At 42.3% G+C, this 18,953-nt stretch overlaps 1 protein-coding gene across 1 annotated transcript in view; it reads left to right on the top strand.

Annotated features, from left to right (window-relative positions):
• The first annotated feature begins 1,253 nt into the window (after nt 1–1,253).
• ENPEP (glutamyl aminopeptidase) overlaps nt 1,254–18,953 on the top strand; it is a 67,667-nt gene continuing 49,967 nt past the window's right edge. The window contains exons 1-3 of the mRNA XM_080916061.1: nt 1,254–2,008; nt 11,873–12,014; nt 13,815–13,946. Coding sequence (XP_080772187.1) covers nt 1,386–2,008; nt 11,873–12,014; nt 13,815–13,946 — 897 coding nt within the window. The 5' untranslated portion in view covers nt 1,254–1,385. The remainder of the gene's footprint in view (nt 2,009–11,872; nt 12,015–13,814; nt 13,947–18,953) is intronic.

The following is an 18,953-nucleotide window of genomic DNA, read 5'->3' as shown; positions in this document are numbered from 1 at the left end:
TTACCTAGATCATGGGAATTGCTCTTTGGAAAATGCTAAGCTTTTAATAATCATTTAATCTTGAATATTTCTTCTGTGTAATGCAGTCACTACCTGGCTCTTCAACTCAGACAACCTGGCTTCAGACACTAATTCTGCTCCTGCCAGCTGTGTGTCCCTCACCTGGGACACCCTCACCCTCCCTGTGACAGGCAGCAGAAGAGAAGCATTTGCACGGGGCCATGGGGAAAAGTGAATGCCAGTTTCAATGAAGTACCTCATTTAGTGCCCCGTGTACTAATATAATTAATATTATATATAACATAAATACTAATATAATATAATTCTCAAAACCTCCATTGCTGTGTCTGCATCGTCATTGTCAAGAGATGGCTAGTGTTTGCAACTTAGCTTCTCAGAACTAAAGAAGCTGTAACACTCTGCACGTACCTCCACTCCCTGCCAATCCTTGCTAATGGCTCCCTGGCTAGGGCCAGCCTGTACACCTGTCATCTGCTCCAAACCTGACTTACTATTTTCTACTTTACTAGTTTCCAGAGCATACTCTTGCTTTGGGACAAACTCCGAGACAGTGCTTCCCTTAACTTTCTGTCGTTTTCATCCCTCACTCTCCCCCTTTGTGACTTTTCTGACCTGGGCCAGTTTCTTCGTGTTTCCCCTTCTGCCTTCCATCCACCTGCCTTGGACTACCTGGTCCTGCAACTATGTCACCAAGTGGCTAAGTGATCCTTAAATTTAGAAATCCCTCCAAGTATCCAACTCCAAGATATGATTTCCGCAGAGGACAGAATTGGAATGTTTACATAATTTGAGGGAAAAGAGGAGGAGGAAAAAAAAAACCCCACACTTAGCTTCTTTGGCAAGCGACCTAATAAAATAGTGAAATTTAAGAAGCCATTTGGCTGGGAGAGCCAGACTGCTTACACACACAGCAGGAAGAAGCCCTAGATCTGATAGCAAAGGTTGAATTTTCTATCGTAAGCACACCTCTTAGCCAAATGCTTTCTCCCTCGAGGCTGACTGAGGTTTGGCAAAAATCTCCACCTCTCCCAGCCCTGTTTTATATTTAACTCACTCCAGTTCAGAAGGGGTGGGCCCAGGGAGCCGCTGTTTATACGGAGCTGGGCCATCCGTCCTCCTCCTCCAAGTCAGCTTCTCTTCTGAGCCTTCATCCCACTCCTTGGTTATCACATTCATCCTGGAGTGGCCGTTGAGGACGTGCAGGACTGGAAAGAGAAACCGGATGCCAGCCGGAGAGGTGTAGGAAAGAGAAGCCAGGCTGCCAAACCAGAGGACGCCTTCCAATTGAAAAGGGAAGTCAGCCGGCAATAGTTAGTTAAGTTTAACATCCTTTCATGGGTAACATCTGACTTCAAGGGAGAAAAATGAACTTTGCAGAGGAAGAACCCTCTAAGAAGTACTGCATTAGAGGCAAACACGTGGCCATCATCTGTGCAGTGGTGGTGGTGGTCGGACTAATAGTAGGACTTTCTGTGGGTTTGACCAGGTCCTGCTCACAGGACACAACCTCCACTCCTTCCCAACCCCCTCCCCATGCCAGCACTACAGCCCTGCCTCCTCAGGACCAGAATGTCTGCCCTGACAGTGAAGATGAAAGTGGAGAATGGACAAACTTCAGGCTGCCGGACTTCATCAAACCAGTGCACTATGACCTGGAGGTGAAGGCCTTGATGGAGGAAGACAGGTACACGGGCGTCGTGACCATCTCTGTCAACTTGAGCAAACCCACACGTCACCTTTGGATGCACATCAGGGAGACCAAGGTCACCAAGCTGCCGGAGCTAAGGAGTCCCTCTGGGGAGCAGGTACCAATTCGACGGTGCTTCGAGTACAAGAAGCAAGAGTATGTGGTGATCCAGGCTGAAGAAGACCTCGCCGCCACCAGTGGGGACAGCGTCTATCGGCTGACCATGGAGTTTGAAGGCTGGCTGAATGGCTCCCTTGTGGGTTTTTACAGAACCACCTACACGGAGAATGGGCAAATCAAGTATGTACCGTGCTGTGTTCTTTTGTGCTGTGCTGTTCTTCCTCTGAATCCAGCTTCTGCAATGTTTCTTCGCCTTTCCTCTTTGCTTTCCATCCCTTGTGTTTTGTTGGTCTGAGCCCCACCTGCCCTTGGTTTCCATTCTGCTTGTTCATCTGAGAAGGAAAATGCCTTATTGTAATTTGAAAATCTATCACCAAGGTTGAGGTGTAGAGAAAACAGTAAGTCTTTTCATTAATGACACCAGGATAAATCACACCACACTGCATCTGACCCTACACATCACACACACAGTACCTCAGAGTCTTGTGAATTTATCTGTGTGTTGGTGAGTTTCACTACTGGTGTTTTGGGGCTACCTCGCAGTGATTTCACAAGCAATGGCAGTTTCATTTGCAGCGAGAATGGCATAAAGTGTCTGTTGTTATTTTGTGCACTTTACTGGAGAAGAAACTTAATGAAAATTACAAAAGATCTGACCGGTCCTTAGGTTCTCCTCTAAGAAGGAAAGCCTGGCTGTGTATTCTGTTCTTCTGTGGTCGGAACTATGTTTCTACCTAGGCTTTCAGGGAATGCTTGAAACCCACACCAGCGATGGCAGATAGTAAGTTTTGCAACTGCCAAGGATCGCCACGGGCAACAGTAAAGCTAAGCCTCTAAAACAGAAAGGGCCATCACAGATGTTTCTCTTCCCTGCAGTGTCCCAAGAAGAAGTGTTGAAAATATACATTAAATAATTATAATTATAAAACAAGTATATATTCTATCTACTCCATTACCTTCCTATCTGATATTTACACAAACCAGTGGCTTTTATCAGACCTTGGAAAAAAGGCATAAGCTCCCTCCTTGAATTCACAAAACCATCGCCCCATGAGTAGTGACCAGGGACCCAGGCTACACTACCCTTGAGTTGTCACTGGACTTGAATCCGCTTAGACATTTGCCTACACAGATTCTGCAGAGTTAAATGACTAAAAAAAAAGCTGCATGCCACCTTTCATTACCAGAGCTGGGGTCAATCCTCTGCGAGTCCCTTTACTCTGGTCCGAAGCGTCCTACAGAGCAAAGGAGTGTATCTTAATCAGAGTTCTTCCCACTGATTATCAGAGAGTAAGGAATCAACCTTCCGTTACTTTGTGGTGCATGGACACACTGAGTGAAAGGGAGACAGAAGGAAGCCATGGGAAGGTCACACAGATCTGTCATGTTAGCGTTCAAACTCGCTGATCCCCCCACCCCCATTTTTAAAAAAGTGACAACACAGCAAGACATAAGAACGGTTTGACAGCTCGGCGATTTTGCCCAATACTGTGTTCATCTGCACATACTTTCCTGGGCAATGAAAATGGAAGCCGAGTTATATTTATATACATGTATCTATCTATATGGATTTAAAATTTTAATATATCATAAGCCTTTTCTTCTCTCTTAAATATTTGCAAGAGCCTGATATTAAAAATTGTGCTTTATCTCATCTCATAAACACACTGAATTCTCTCCCATCCTATTCTTGAACCTCTGTGCTGCTTCTAGTGTTCTAGGATGCCAAGCACATCAGAAAGGGATAGCACTGTAAATCCACCTTCCCGTGCACATCTGCTTATATCCCTGGCTTAGTCATTATCCTAAAAGTCAAATTCCAGGTCAAAGGTTACCAATATAACAAGGGACTTTTAACTTTATACATGAATAATACACAGTCATTTGCAGGGAACCTAAAAACAAACCAAGGAAAGGTTAAAAAGAGTACCAAACATCAGCCAATGAATTGACTTGTTCTTTAATGTTCTCCCGTCGAGTGACCAGTTTCTCCCACAGATGTATGCCGTGGTACTGTACAGTGTAACACACTTAGCTTTTTTATTACCTCGGGTATGGAGTTGCTCCTACACAGTGTAAGGAATGGCAGTATAGATAATCAGTTATGACTACCTCCAATTTGGCTTTTCTGGTGTCTTTCATGGCACTGGTAGTGTTTAATCTGGATCTTTGATATTATGGTGGGGTTCACACAGAGGCAAGCTAGAAGGTAAAAAAGCCAGGAACTCATGGTGGGAAGAAGAAAACGGGCTTGTTGGTGAGGTTTCTGTAAAGAGGCAAGCCAGAGATAACTGTGGGAAGACACTGGGAGAAAGGAGGCCTCACGGGATAAGGAAGTGTTACTATGGTGACATGGGGTCATGGATGGTGGAGGACAGAACTCTCTGTCTAAGTATAGGAGAGATACTGCAATGATCAGGGGGCAGAGGAGGGCAAGCCAGGTGACATCACAAGGAGACAGAGGACACACAGGGTAGAAAGCATGGAGGTCTCTTAGGTCTGGTCACTGACTGATGGTGGAAAGGACTAAAGTTATGGGTTCAAGATGCCCAAGATCTAGCATCTGTGTGACTATAATGTTTGCTGATACCGGGAACAAGACAAGGAATCGATGGAGAAGAAAATTTCACTTTTAGACTTGTCAGAGACTGTTAGACATAGAGAGTAAGAACTTGGCTAAATACATCTGAAAGCAAAATGCCAATGTTTATGTTAAGATTTGGTAGCTCTGTGAAAATCTGTGGGAAAATATATTATCATGCACACACATAAACACACACACACACACACACACACACACACCTGTGTATACTCAGTCAAGAAGTTTTGAATCTTGAAATTTTTACTGTAGTCAGATGTTTCTCTAAACATTGAACATGATTAGTATAGAGCCAGATCTGTGAGGAGGTTTTATATGCTTAGTGCAAGCCTGGTGGTTTTGCTTTATTTTGAAAGCAAGAACATTTGACTTGGTCTCTTCTGTATAACAAAGTAATGTGATTTGGACTTAAATAATGAATTGGTTCATCCAGCCCACCGTAGAACTTCACTGGGACGTGAAGGACCGCCCTGCATCAACTGAGCAGGCCTTATGTATGACTCGGGACCCCTCTACACACTGTAGACGCTGCGCAGCCTTGGCAGTTGCTACCCCAACCTCAGAAGCCTTTCTGCTTAAGGATTTAAGCCAAGTTTTATTGTTTGTCTCGCTGGCTCACGCTATTGAGTTGCTGAACACAGCCTGAGAAGCCTTACTGGGGAAGTTGATCCAGAGTGTCCAGCGCTGAGTTGCAGCAATCCCTCTCCTGCCTCAGCTTGGTCTGGGAAAACAGACAGAGGCTCTCCCTAATGGTGAATTAATAAGTTACGAAGAGTATGGGTTTTTTTTTTTAAGTGATAAATCAAGTCAGTGACTTATTAACACAGTCCAGGGAGGCCGCTTAGAGAAGTGGTGTGATCACTCAGGAGACTGCAGAGTAACTGGGCAGTTCTCATTCATCTGCAGTTCAGCTCAGACTTCAAGAAGGACTTTTAGTTGTGAAGTAAAGACTGTGCTTAAAATCATTTTAAATTGCTATATTATATGCCTGATTTTTCAAATTTGCTTAGCGTATAGTAAAGTCTGGTGAAAATGGAAACAGCTGGATATATATCAACAGTTTTTTGAGCTGTTCAGTGGGAGAAACAAGTTACTTAGGTTTGTTTGTTGCTTGTTTTTGTTTTGTTTTGTTCAAGATTGAATGTCACTTTGTAGCTCTAGCTGTCCTGGAAATCGCTGTATAGATTAGGCTGGCCTCAAACTCACAGAAATCGGTCTGCCTCTACCTCCAAAGGGCTGGGATTAAAAATGTGCATCACCACCTAGCACATGTTCCCATTTTTAACATGGTTGTATTACCTGTAGGACTTACCTACAATGTATGTTTTCCCCCAAATAAATGGAGTTTAAATACCTTAGATTACAGAAAGCACCATGCCAGAAAGTCTGGGCCTGGTGAGGAAGCACGTGTTAATCCCAAAGATTTGAGGAAAAAGGCCTCTGACCCAAATCATCATGGCCAAATTAATGAAAGCTTTAAAAAAAAAAAAAAAAAAACCTCCTGTGCATGAGCTATCTCCCCCTAAAGATGGGGTTCAAGAGATCATCAGTAGACAGGAAGACAAGGTTTTTATACCTCAGGGATAGGTGTTGGGATTCAGAGATGGGACAAGTGGCTGCAGTGCCTATTTAAAACACCATGGCAGACCTGGCCTCCGGGTTCTCCCAGCATTCCCTGCCCACTGCACTGAACTTTCCAACCCAGGGGCGGGGCTTCCTCTCATCCAGCAGCTCTTCAGTATATAATCCAGACATTTTCCTTCTCAATCTCCCTCTCACTTTCCCTTCCTCCTTCCCCTCCCCCTCCTGTATCTCTTCTCTCTCTGTGCCTACATTTTCTTCCCCACTCTGTTCTGTCTCCCTCTGTGTGGTGACTTCACTGACTCCTTCTGTGTGGTTGGTGAACTTGTCTGGGAATAAACCCACCTTCATATTTTCTTTTGGTATCAATGGGGAGTTTCCAAATTGGGGGGGGGGGTTGTCAAGTGAAACAGGAAGGATTCTGGAAGCAGAACACAGGCATAACAAGGAAGTCATAGCTGTAGCAGTAAATACTAAACAAAAGGTGAGGCTTCCAAGCACCACACCACACTACCCCTGCTACTCTCTGTCCCCGAGGTCTTGCCATTTCTATGGCTAGCCCACATTGGCACTGGCTACTCTCTGGCCCCAGCAGCGGCTGCCCTCTTTGGGACTCTGCTGCAGACTCTGTTCACATTCCCAGCATCCACCCCGCTGTGGTTATCGTCACAATTCCCAGTAACCCGAAAAAAAAAAAAAAAAAAAAAAAATCAAAACTCCAGAAGCTTGTAATTTATCAATCAGATTTATATCAGTAAATTCTCACTCCACCAAAATGTTCACACAACAAACCCAGAGCCAATTGATATTGATATAAACTGCCCACCGAGATAAGACAGATTGTCCTGTAATAATCCATCCCTTATAAGATATTCATGGCTACCTGTTGCTATTTAAAGCCACACAGGGCTGTGTCATCCTTCTCTTCCTCCATCTTCTCTTCTCCACTTCTTCCATCTCCCCTCCCTTCAAGGACTTTTGCCCGCCTATCTTGTTCACACCCCAATCATAGGCCATGTCTTATCTGCCCTCACCTGCATACAGACATCATTTCACACACAAGGACCTCCGAAAACAAAGATATGATTGCAAGGTGGTCATAACAAAAGGTAGCTAGTTATGGTGGCTATAATAAAATAGAATTTTATATAACAGGCTAACAACATAGGTGGTTATGATAGCCTTTTAAATAAAGGCATGGTACCCATATCATGGAACAGAAAGCATTGTAGTTATGCTTGCAGGTAGGGCATAGCCCAATCCTTGAGAAACAGAGCTTTGATCATAAACAGGAAAAAACCTAGTTTGTCTTTAATATAAAATGACTTTTAAGCCTAAAATGGAGGCAGGTTGGTTCATCACCTGTATATGATCCTCGTACTGGGCTGACTGAGGCAGGAGGAGGAGTTCAAGACCTACCTGATAACACAGCATGACCCTTATTCAGAAAGACAAAGGTTGCAGAGTGTATCTTCTAGATTTATAGGGGCGTTTCTTGAGGAGTATTTCATTTGATGATCCCCAAGGTGTAACCGTCAAGGCTTACTCTGGTGATTAGGTTCTACATACCCTGGAAAACTTTTATGACTTGCTGAAGGTCACACCAGGGAAGACAAAGGATTGATTCTCAGAGTTTTTTCTCTTAGAAGAGCTTTTTTTTTTTTTTTTTTTTTTTTAATCCCAGGGCTCTTTACTTAGACAAGGAAAACAAAACACAAAAACAAAAACAAGGAAAAACAACCCCCCAAACCAATATTCATTTTGCCTGTCTGCACCCTCATTCACTTCCCTGCATAGACTGGTGACCATAATTGTGTTAGACTCCTGTGACCCCCAAGAAGCAGACCCACTACACCAACATGATGTTCCTCTCCAGTGCTCTTGTCCACAGACCAAGACAGGAACTCTCCATTTTGGAGAACAATTGGTAAGAGCCCTTTTACAGGAAGAATGAGAACATCAAACATCCTTCTCTCACCTGGTTGTCTGAGGTCATTCCCTCCCATCCAGCCCAGAGTGGAGTTTTGAAAACCTAGACAATGAGAGAGTCTTGCCTGGAAGGACCACACCACTTCTTAATTATTCAGGATTCCCCACCCCCCCCATGCCAGATCCCACCCAATCTCTCTCTGTCTCTCTGTCTCTGTCTGTCTGTCTCTCTCTCATTTCTTTGTTGGGTTATTTCTGAGGTGGATTAAACTGAAAGATAATTCTTTCTTTTCCTTTACCTCTGGGGAAAAAATAATCAGAACTCAAGACAATTAAAAAAAAAAAAAACAAAGGCAGCTAAGCAAGAATGGGTAGTCTCTTGCTGTATAGGGTCCTTTTCTCTAGGAAAAGTCTGATGTATTTACAGTTCAGGATAATCTACATGTTTAAAATTAAGATTTCTTTTTTCTCTACTTGATCGAGTATGCCTTGTCTGCAGAGGCAGGTGGATCTCTGTGAGTTCAAGGATACTGGTCTGTGCACTTAGTTCTTGGGCAGCCAGGGTTACATAATAAGACCCTGTCTTAAACAAAACAAAATAAAACAATGACATTTTGGTTTACTGAACTGTTAACATCACACTGATCAATAATTATTCGGTCGCAGAACTAATTCTTGGCTAAGGTTTTCCTTGGTAATGACTTAAAAGAATTTATTTTTTCAAACTTATAGAAACATTACAGGAATGGCATTTAGAACTTCTAAAAATAATTCACCCAGATTCACCGATTATTTACCCTTTGCTCCCATTTGCCTCTCTTCCCTCTCTTAAAAGAATTCACTTATATCTTAACATCAGGCTACATTTAGGTGCAAGGCATTCTCTTTTTTTTTAAGTCAAAGAATTTAGCATCACAATAATCATGCCACCCAGGGTTCATGATTTCTGCAGTTAACTCAGTAGCCGCCTGGCGGTTTCCTTCTGTCTGTTTGGAAGTCCGGTCAGTACTACCAGCCCCTTTAAACCCAAGTGGTCCCCCAGCCTTGCTTCATTTTCCTCCATGTCAGTACTTCTGAAAAGGTTGGATCAGCTATTTTAAGAATGCCTCCCCAGTTTCCATTTGTGTGGGTCTTCTATGATCTTTTAAAATGTCAGACGAGCATTTCCATCAGGAGTATTAGGGACTGGAGACTGTGTATATTACCAGGAAACACAGCCAGTTACTGTCGATGGTATTAGTTTTTGTTTGTTTGTTTGCTAAGCCAGGGTTTTACTGGGTGGCCTTGGCTGTCTTGGAACTCCCTCTGTAGAGGAAGCTGGCCTCATACTCACAGACTGGCCTGCCTCTGCCACTTCACCCCATCCCCCCTCCCCCCAGTGCTGGGTTAAAGGTATGCACCACCATCACTGGCTTGGTGACATTATTTTTTAAAACTTTGTGCTACAGATAATTTCCTGTGCACTTTACTGGGGAATATTGGAATCATGCAAATATGACTTTACCAGATTCTTTTGACATCTATGAAAGATTTTCTAAATCTGGCATTTCTTCTAAAATTCTTGATCTCTAGGAGTTTGGGATGTGTCTCATTAGTAGAATGCATGTTTAGCAAGCACAATGTCCTGCTGTGAATCTCTAGCATTGCCAAATAAAATGTTTATCATTTACTTAAAGAAGAATTTAAAATAAAAGAGTTCCTGGGTTGTCTTAATTAGCTTCTTTGCTGTAATAGAACATGAACCAGAACCAAACTGAAGAAGAATGTTTGGTTTATATTTTCAAGTCACAGTCCAGCAATGAGGGAAGTCAAGACAAGAACTCAAGGCAGAAATATGAAGCAGAAACTGAAATAGAGGCCATGGAGGAATGCTACTTAGTGACTTGATCTCCTTAGCTTGCTCAGCCTGCTGTCTGTTAGAACCAAGGGCCACCTGTACAATGGGTGGGCTCTCACACAACAACCATGAATCAAGAAAATGCCCCACAGACACATACAGGCTCATCTGATAGAGTTGATTTCTCAGTTGAGGTTCCCAGATGACTAGTTTTTTTAATTGTCAAAAACTGACCAGAACGGTGGTTTAGTTTACCCAAAGGCCCAAGCCTGATGACCTGAGTTTGATTTCTAGAACTCACATGGTGGAAGAAGAGGGCTGAGTCCTGTAAGCTAGCTTTGCTCTCCACACTCTGCCACAGTGTATTGTTCCCTGCTCACTCTACATGCTACAAATAAAACACAAAAAAGGAAGAAGAAAGAGGAGGAGGAGGAGGAGGGGGAGGAGGAGGAAGAGAAGGAGAATGAGAATAGGAAAAAGAAGAAGAAGAAGAAGAAGAAGAAGAAGAAGAAGAAGAAGAAGAAGAAGAAGAAGAAGAAGAAGAAGAAGAAGAAAAAGAAGAAGAAGAAGAGGATAGGATTCATGGGTTCATGGTCTATTCAATGGGTTCTAATTCCATCCATTGATTTTAATGTTCCAGTTCCCATAAGTTTGTCAAGTACTAATCTTGTCTAGCAAACATTTGTGCCTTCTGACTTATTCCCATGATTCTTTGGGGACTTCTTATTTTCTCAGTATGACAAGGTGATCTGGATCATCATGGACTTTATTTTGTTTTGTTTTTGAGAGGGTTTCTTTGTGTAGCAGGCTTTGCTGTCCTGGAACTCACTGTGTAGATCAGGCTGGCCATGAACTCAGAGATCTGCCTGGGTCTGCACCCAAGTTCTATAATTAAAGGCATGCACCACCACCACTTGGCTACCCAGCCCTATAAGCAGCTCCTTCTCTAAGGAGCCCTGGCTCTGGTTAGTAAAGAATGCCATTTGGTACTCATCATCTGGGAGCAGAGTAATGTTTATAATGTGTAATGGTAGGGGTATAGTATGTGTAAGGATGAGGCTTAATAGTACCTTTAGAATAAATAAAAGGAGCTAATAATTTAGCTTTTGTTGTTGTGGTGGTGGTAGTAGTGGTGGTGGGTGGGTGGGTGTGTATCTGTGTATGTACTTGTGTTTGTGTGGTTTTTTTTTTTTTGGAGTTTATTGTTGAGACAGGGTCTGGCTTAAGACTAAAATTCTTCTTTGTTCAGCCTCCCTAGTGTTGGAATTAGGGGGTGAAATATTCTTTCTATCTCTTTAGTTTAATATTCTTTGTGAAATAGCTTCCCTAGTTCATGAGAACCTATGTTATTCTTGTTATTCTTGCACAAATTATTGATGACATCAACCAGTGTTACCTTACACACACACACACACACACACACACAGAGAGAGAGAGAGAGAGAGAGAGAGAGAGAGAGAGAGCATTTTCACTTTTAAATTTTAGAAATGTTAAACATTAACAGTTTAGTGACTACAGGCACATGCCTAGTCACAGTCATAAAGAATGCTGCACTCTTTTCAAAAGTGAGCTTAGAGACTATGAATTTAGAGATTATGGTGGAGATTGAACCCAAGACTTTGCACACATTAAGTGGATGATCTACTACTGAGCTATGCCCTTAGTCCTCAAAATGGGGCTTCAGAGCAGGTTAACATGTACCTCACCAGGGTGATGGCTCAGCACCAATTTTGCCTGCAAATGAACAGGAGTTCTGTCCTTGATGTAGCATAAGCAGTGAGGAATGTTCCACTGGGGAAAGGGAGGGTCTGAGAAGATACTCCTCTGCTCCATGACAGAACACACCTGCTCACAACTCCCAACAGTTAGAAACAGGCAGCTGGGTCTGCATGTGTTTGCTGCCTTGTTGCTCAGAGGTTTTAGGTAGAGTAAGTACCCTTAGAATTCTAAGGCCCATTGACAGACATCCGATAGTTTCTTAAACAAAGCTCATGGAAATGTTAACAGCTGTAATATCATAGCCTGTGTTTTCTATAGGCATAGAAATGCAGGGACTGTCAGAGGGCTGTGTGCATTGTGTCTCCATTTTATTTCTAAGGAGCATAGCGGCCACTGACCATGAACCAACTGATGCCAGGAAGTCCTTCCCTTGTTTCGATGAACCCAACAAGAAGGCAACTTACACAATATCCATCATTCACCCGAACGAATACTCAGCACTTTCAAATATGCCGGTAGAGGTAAGCATTTTTACAATTTTGTTTCTGCACACACCTGGTTTGCAATACTCCTTGAGCTACTTGATTTATCATAGAAGGGAACCCTGAATTCTGAAACTAATTGTGCTATAGCTATCAATTTAAAAAATTAAGACAACATCTTAGCAATCCTTTTTTTTTTTCTTAGACTCTAAAAAAATGTCAGCTTATAACATCCCACTCTGGCAATAAATTCACCTTGAAACTTTAAGGAAGAAAGAATACAATACATAGGGATCAACTGGGGGCTCTGATTAACCACACAAACCACTAGCCATAAACAAACAAACAAAACAATGACACACTTAAAGTTTTCTAAGCCAGACTCACTATTTAGACTTTTCTGTTTAAAATAAGCCTTCTTTTTAAAATAAATAAAGCTGTGTAAAAAAAAAATCATTGCTTACAGTTCTTGGTTCTTCAATTTAGGGAATACAATGCCCATGTATTTTCCTGCAGAAAGAACTTATCAAATACTGAATTAATAATAGGCTATAATAACCCTGCCTGGGTACTTGTTAATGAAGGACTCTTTCCTATGTTCCTCTTCATAATGGGTGGTATTGCTAACTAAAGACCTTGAAGTCATTATATACATCCCACATTTGATACATAAAAAGAGTTAGGCTCATTCTTCAGTATAATTGACCTTTGCCTAGAAACTAAACCTTCTTTCTGATAAACTATCTGATATATCCCTGAAGCCCATCCCCTAATAATAAACTGATTCTTGAAAAATCACAAAGCAAACAAAGAGAGCAAATATACCTAGATTAAAATGTAAAATGTCCCCAGCCCCAGAATGAACCTATTTTCAGATTGCTTTCTCTGGGAAATCAGCTTGGATTGGAGAAGAAAGAGGAAAAAATAAAATTTAAGTTTGACACGTGGATTAAAACCTGTGATAAGGGCATGCACAGGTGTCATCAGAATGCCTTGGAGTAGATGAGGGGAAAGAAAGGTAGGGCCTAGAAAGGACAACTGACCTCCCCTTCCCCTGGACCTATTCAATCTCAAAGACTATCTCTTTAATTCTGCTAGATTCTGATACCGGTTGGGAGAAAAATGATTCTCTGGGTTGTTAGAAGAAAGGCCTAAAGTGATCCCAGTAGACTTTTATTGTGAGGGAACTTTTCTCTCTGGAGCACGCACATACCCACAAACGGCAGGGTTATTCCTATCTAGAGAGTGCTTATATACAGATGTGCAAATGTTTATGTTACGGTAGCAGGCATTTGGCTAAGGGCTGGTAGTGGATTGACTGAAAATGGCAGAACCGGTGTGGGCGAAGAAACCCAGACACGTTAGCAGCCATGTCAAACAATCTGACAGCAGTGACCAGGGCCTTGACTTTAGTGTCCCTATCTTGGCTCTTTGATGCCTGGAGTTGGGGAGGAAAAGCCCACACTGGTTATTTACCATCCTTGCTCTCCTTACACATGGTGACACATACTAACTTTTTAATTCTTCCTTCTACACGATTCAACCTATTCTTCATTAAGGGATCAAATCTTAAATCATGCTCAGCACTGTAAATTATTTTTTATTTTATTTTCAGAAAGATAAACTCCTGCTCGGTTAATATGCCAGTTAAACTTACTTTTCCCTGAGAGATCAGATCCGAGCTGTAATTCAGTCCTTCCCAGGGTGTTGACAAAACAAAGCGACTTTTCCTACACACTTTTCAATGTTACCACTTAGCATTTGAACTGAAGTTCTGAGTAGGGAGTGCAGCTTAGTTGACCTTGTGATAAGTAAAAGATGGTCTTCTGTTTCCCACAGAAAGAAGAGGTGGTGGATAACAACTGGAAGAAAACCACGTTTGTGAAGTCCGTCCCGATGAGCACCTACCTCGTGTGTTTCGCGGTCCACCAGTTCACCTCGATTCAGAGAACGTCCAGGAGCGGCAAACCAGTGAGTCTCACTACATTTCAAATGCCCGCCACCAGTGTGCTTGTGGTTCACTCTCTGGCTTTTAAAATATCATTGCTTATCAGTTTTCCATACAATAGACATGACGCCTAGTTAGCCACCAGGTTCGAGGAGCGTCCAGAGAGGTGCCAACTGCAGGACGGGGGTGATCAATAACCAAAAGTGCACAGCCTTGAAAGATTTCAAAGGGAAACTCACTGGAAATTCAAAGCCTCCTATATAGAGCAGCACAAGTATGTCGGACTCTGTCACCTTACCCAACGCCATTACAAGGCTAGTCACAAGCGTTAGGCGCCCCTCAGGAGAGCTAGGATGGGGAGGTGAATATTCTACAAGCAACCAGGAGCCGAACAGTTGATGGTTGTCATTTCTGTATGTAATTAAAATCAGGCAGCAATTCCCCAAGATCCTGATGCAAAACAAAACAAAACAAAACAAAACAAAGGTGCATTTCAAATTAGATAACGTTCAAATCAGCAAACTGGTACAGAACACTGAAAAAAGTTGACAACCTATCAGAAGTGGTTTTTGAAAGCATGAGAATATATGTTTTTTAAATGACAGTTTCAATAACTTCCTTTAAATGTTTGTTGGTACTTATTTATTCAGTATGGGGGTGGGGGACAGCAGTACGGTATAGAGGTCAGAGGATACCTTCTTCCACCTCCTAAGGTCTGGGGATCAACACAGATTAGACTTACTTTTTTTTTTTTTTTTTTTTTTTTTTTTTTAGTATAGAATAGAGTTTATTCAGGTTGTGGGTGGAGCTAAGAGGATAGTAGAGGCATAGAGGTGGGGGAGAAGAGTGGAGAAGTAGAGTCTGTCTATGAGCACATAGAGGAGGGGAAGGGAATGGGGAGAGGAGGGGCAAGGTGGGGGAGAGCAAGAGCGGGAGAGCAAAGAGCAAGAACACAAGAGAGCAAGAGAGAGACATACTTCTTTTTGAAAAACAACAACAATAACAAAAACCAGTTTTACCTACAATTTTTTGGGGGGGGTTGTTTGGGGACTAGAGAGATGGCGGAAAGGTGAAGAGCACTGGCTGATTTTCCAGAGGACCTGGATAAGATTTTCAGCACCCACATGGCGGCTCACAACCATCTGTAACTCTAGTTCTAAGAGATGTGATGCCCTTCTCTGGTCACCTCAGGCTTCAGGCATGCACGTGTTTCACGGCCATACATGCAGGCGGAACACCCATTTACGTAAAATCTAAAAAAATTAAAATAAGCTGGTTTTGGAAGCCCCCACTTACCGTTCCTTGGATCCTTGTTTTGCTTAGGAAGTAAATTAATTCACCTCTAAAACCAGAGGACACTTTTCACAGTATGTCTTTATAAGGAAGACGTCACTACCCCATCTTACAGAGGAGAAACGTGAAGACAAGAGAGTTAGAAGGTTTTGCTCTAGAGCATCTGGAGAGTGGTAGAAACTATTATTCTGTGTTCTTTCCAAAGCACCGTGCTCTGCTAAGGTTTCTGGGAAATGTAACCTTCTGAGAATAGCATTACCTTATCCTAGCCATTGCAAGGGGACAGCCAGATAGTTCTCTTCCCATGAAGCTTGCTCCTGGGAAAAGCTGCCTTCCTTTAACCCCCATTAACTCAGTGGGGTTGATACTGAGACGAGACCTGAGTTTCCAGTACAGACATTATGGTGAATTGGGGAAAACACAATGACCTTTCGCTTGGGGCTCAGGAGGACTGATCCGGTTCAACAGTTTCTAGTGCCCACCAACGTGGTACAGGAAAACCAATCAGTACGTGGGAGACTGTCAGTGGGAGTGACATGACCACGTAGACCTTCATTCACCTCCATCAGAGTCACCAGAGATAGTAGCAAGAAAGTCAGAGAAATGCAGGCTAGAAACCAACATGCCAGGGTATCATTCCTGAGGCCATACCGACTGCCTTTTATACCAAAAATTCCGAAGCAAGTTTTACAACTAACTATTTATAATTCATGTGTTTAAAGAGTTATAAAACTTGGTGGGTTAGTTGATTGGTTCAGGGTTTGTAGCAAATGGTGACATCTCTGAAAAACCCACCAACCTACCTACCCACCTACTCACCATGAACTGTGCACAGTATAGTTAGTGTACATGACACTTTAGTGTGAGCTAACTGCTCAGCTATGAATGTAAAAATTACCATCCCATCATTTTTCAGGAATCACATCATAATTACATGTTAGCTGTGTTGTTAATATTATTATTTAACAGCTGGGCAATGGTGATACTCACCTTTAATCCCACTACTCAGGGAGCAGAGGCAGACAGATCTCTGTGAGTTCAAGGCCAGCTTGGTTTACAATTCAGTTTCAGCTTTGGTTTGGATTTCAGCAGCTTTTCTGCTATTTTGTCTGTTTTTTTTTTTTTTTTTTTTTTTTTTTTTTTTTTTTTTTTTTTTTTCAATAACCAGTAGACAGCCCATCTGTACAGGGCTTAGTCAAGCCTGCTTCCTCTGGTCTGGGACATTTTCTATCTCCTGTTTTATGATTTGCTTTTTTTTCTTATGCATGTGTGCGTACGTCTCTCTCTCTCTCTCTCTCTCTCTCTCTCTCTCTCTCTCTGTGTGTGTGTGTGTGTGTGTGTGTGTGTGTGTGTCTATGTGTGCAACCAGTACAGCCTCAACATTTTACTGTCTTCACAATAAAGCTGAGAACAGGAATAGATCACTTGACTCTTTCTCTTCCTACTCCCAGATCTCAAATCACCAACGGCTGCCATCTTTTTAGATGTGCAGAGAGGTGTCCACTCAGTACAGTTTTCATAGACGTAGCATTTTTGTTTTGTTTTACGCCCATTCTTCTCACAGTGACCACACATTTTCCTGTTTTAGTGCTACGTTTCCTGGGTACACTCAGTCCTTCCTCACCTTGTACTCTGTCACTTCATGAGTTGATGTTCAGCGTGTTTCTCATGAACATTCAGGGGCTAGGAGCGAAGACATCTCCATGTTTATGGCAGCAGTTTGGGCACAAAAATTCCATCTCCACACATGTGAAGAGCACTGGCCAGGTTGTCTTGTAGGCTCATTTGGGTTTGTTCTGGTTCTTCTGTAAGGATTGACTAGGGCTTTTGATTTGGAGGGTACCACAGAGATGAAGGGACCTTTTGGTTCCCCCATGTCAGTGGGAACCTGATAGTCCCAATGACCTAAGCTCTATTAGTTACCATGGTGTGAACTACTTTTTCTGTGGTAACTCCCCATTTCACATATCTACATTCTTTCTCTTAACAGCAGGTCCTAATGGAGTCCAGGGCTCTTGGAGTCTCTACATACTCCTGATCACTATAGTGAACAATAAATATTTAGGAGTATTTCAAGGCTCTGTAAATAACATTTTTTCTCTCAACAGTTCTGACTTCTCATTAAAACAGTAGCTCTTGTCTACAACAGTTATTACTGTGGCACACAAAGGGCAGTTTAAAAATCTCCTAGGGAGTTATTTTGAACGCAGATTTTGTGTTGTTTGTTTGTTTGCTTTAACATTATGTTGGGAATGGGGTGCCCTGGAAGATGGTTCAGTCATTAAGATGTATACCATCATACATCACGCATTCACATGAGGGCCTGCACTTGATTTCATAAAACCCACATAAAAAGTGGGGCAAGGTGTGACATATTAATATTCCCTGAGCCAGGGAGGCAAAGACAGGTGAATGCCTGGAGCTCACAATTCAGCCAGCGTTAAAAAATTGGTAGCAATCAACATTGGCACATCCCTTTTGTTTGTATGTTTCTAAGTTTGCTTTCTGATGCGACGTATTCCTCCTAGATTTAGGTTTGCAGCTTATCTAGAGATACACTGGTATATATCCAAAATCAGTTAGCACTGTGATAGTTGTAATTGTTTTTAACTCTATGACCTCAAAATATGTTCAGAACTTGGCGGTGAGCTTGTCACTGCTTAGGAAGGGCTGGTGAAGCCCAGGGGCCATAGCGTTCCCCCTGGGGCTACATGAGCTTTTACTGGCAGCTCACTTGAGTCAAAACAAGTTATCTGACATTTGGTTAATGTTACTGTTGTAAAAAAATGATTTTAAAAGATGATGATGTGGCATTAGTGGCCCACTTGTAGTACCAGAAAGATAGAAGCCAGAGGATTAGGAGTTCAAGACCAACCTTGGCTACATAGTGAGTTTAAAGTCATTGTAGATTACATGAGACTCTGTCTCAAAACATAAAGAATATAACAGAAAATCCATATCAACTCAACACCTACAAAGAAGGTGTTGACATTGGAAAGGCAAACTTGAAAACATACAAGCAAAGAAAACTGATGTGTCACGTAGGAATTGATATGAATTATGTTGGGATAAGTGGTTAGCTAAAGATATATATTCTTGTGACATTTCTAGGAAAAAAACAGGAGGTATGATCAGATTTTCAGGAGAAAATTTCAACAATAATGATGGGAACTGAGGTACAGCAGGTATCTTCAGTGAATCCAGGTCCTGGACTGGTGTCTTAGTTTAGGTATTACTGCTATGAACAGACACCACAACCAAAGAAACTCTTATAAAAGACAACATTTAATTGGGGTTGGCTCACAGGTTTAGAAGTTCAGTCTATTATCATCAAGGCAGGAGCATGGCAGCTTCTGGGCAGGTAGGGTGCAGGAGAAGCTGAGAGTTCTACATCTTCATCTGAAGGCTGCTAGGTGGCCTCCAAGCAGCTATGAGGAGGCCCAGGACCACAGTGACACACTTTCTCCAACAAGACCACACCTACTCCAACAAAGCCACACCTTCTAATAGTGCCACTCCCTGGGCCAAGCATAATCAAACCATCATACCTGGCTTTGAACAGGCAATAGTGTTTGTCAGCCTGAAAACTGGTTCTTTATGTTTATAGAGTCTTCCCAAGTTTAGTGTCCTGATATCAGATATGTATACAATTTCATAGTCAGTCAAATCTCTTGCCTTTTGAGATAGGGTAGGCTGAACACCTTTTTAGTTTCTATCCCATCCATTACCACAGTGAA

Source organism: Micromys minutus (assembly GCF_963924665.1).
Source record: "Micromys minutus genome assembly, chromosome: 4".
Classification (NCBI taxonomy): Eukaryota; Metazoa; Chordata; class Mammalia; order Rodentia; family Muridae; genus Micromys; species Micromys minutus.
This window is presented reverse-complemented; position numbering and strand designations above follow the sequence as displayed.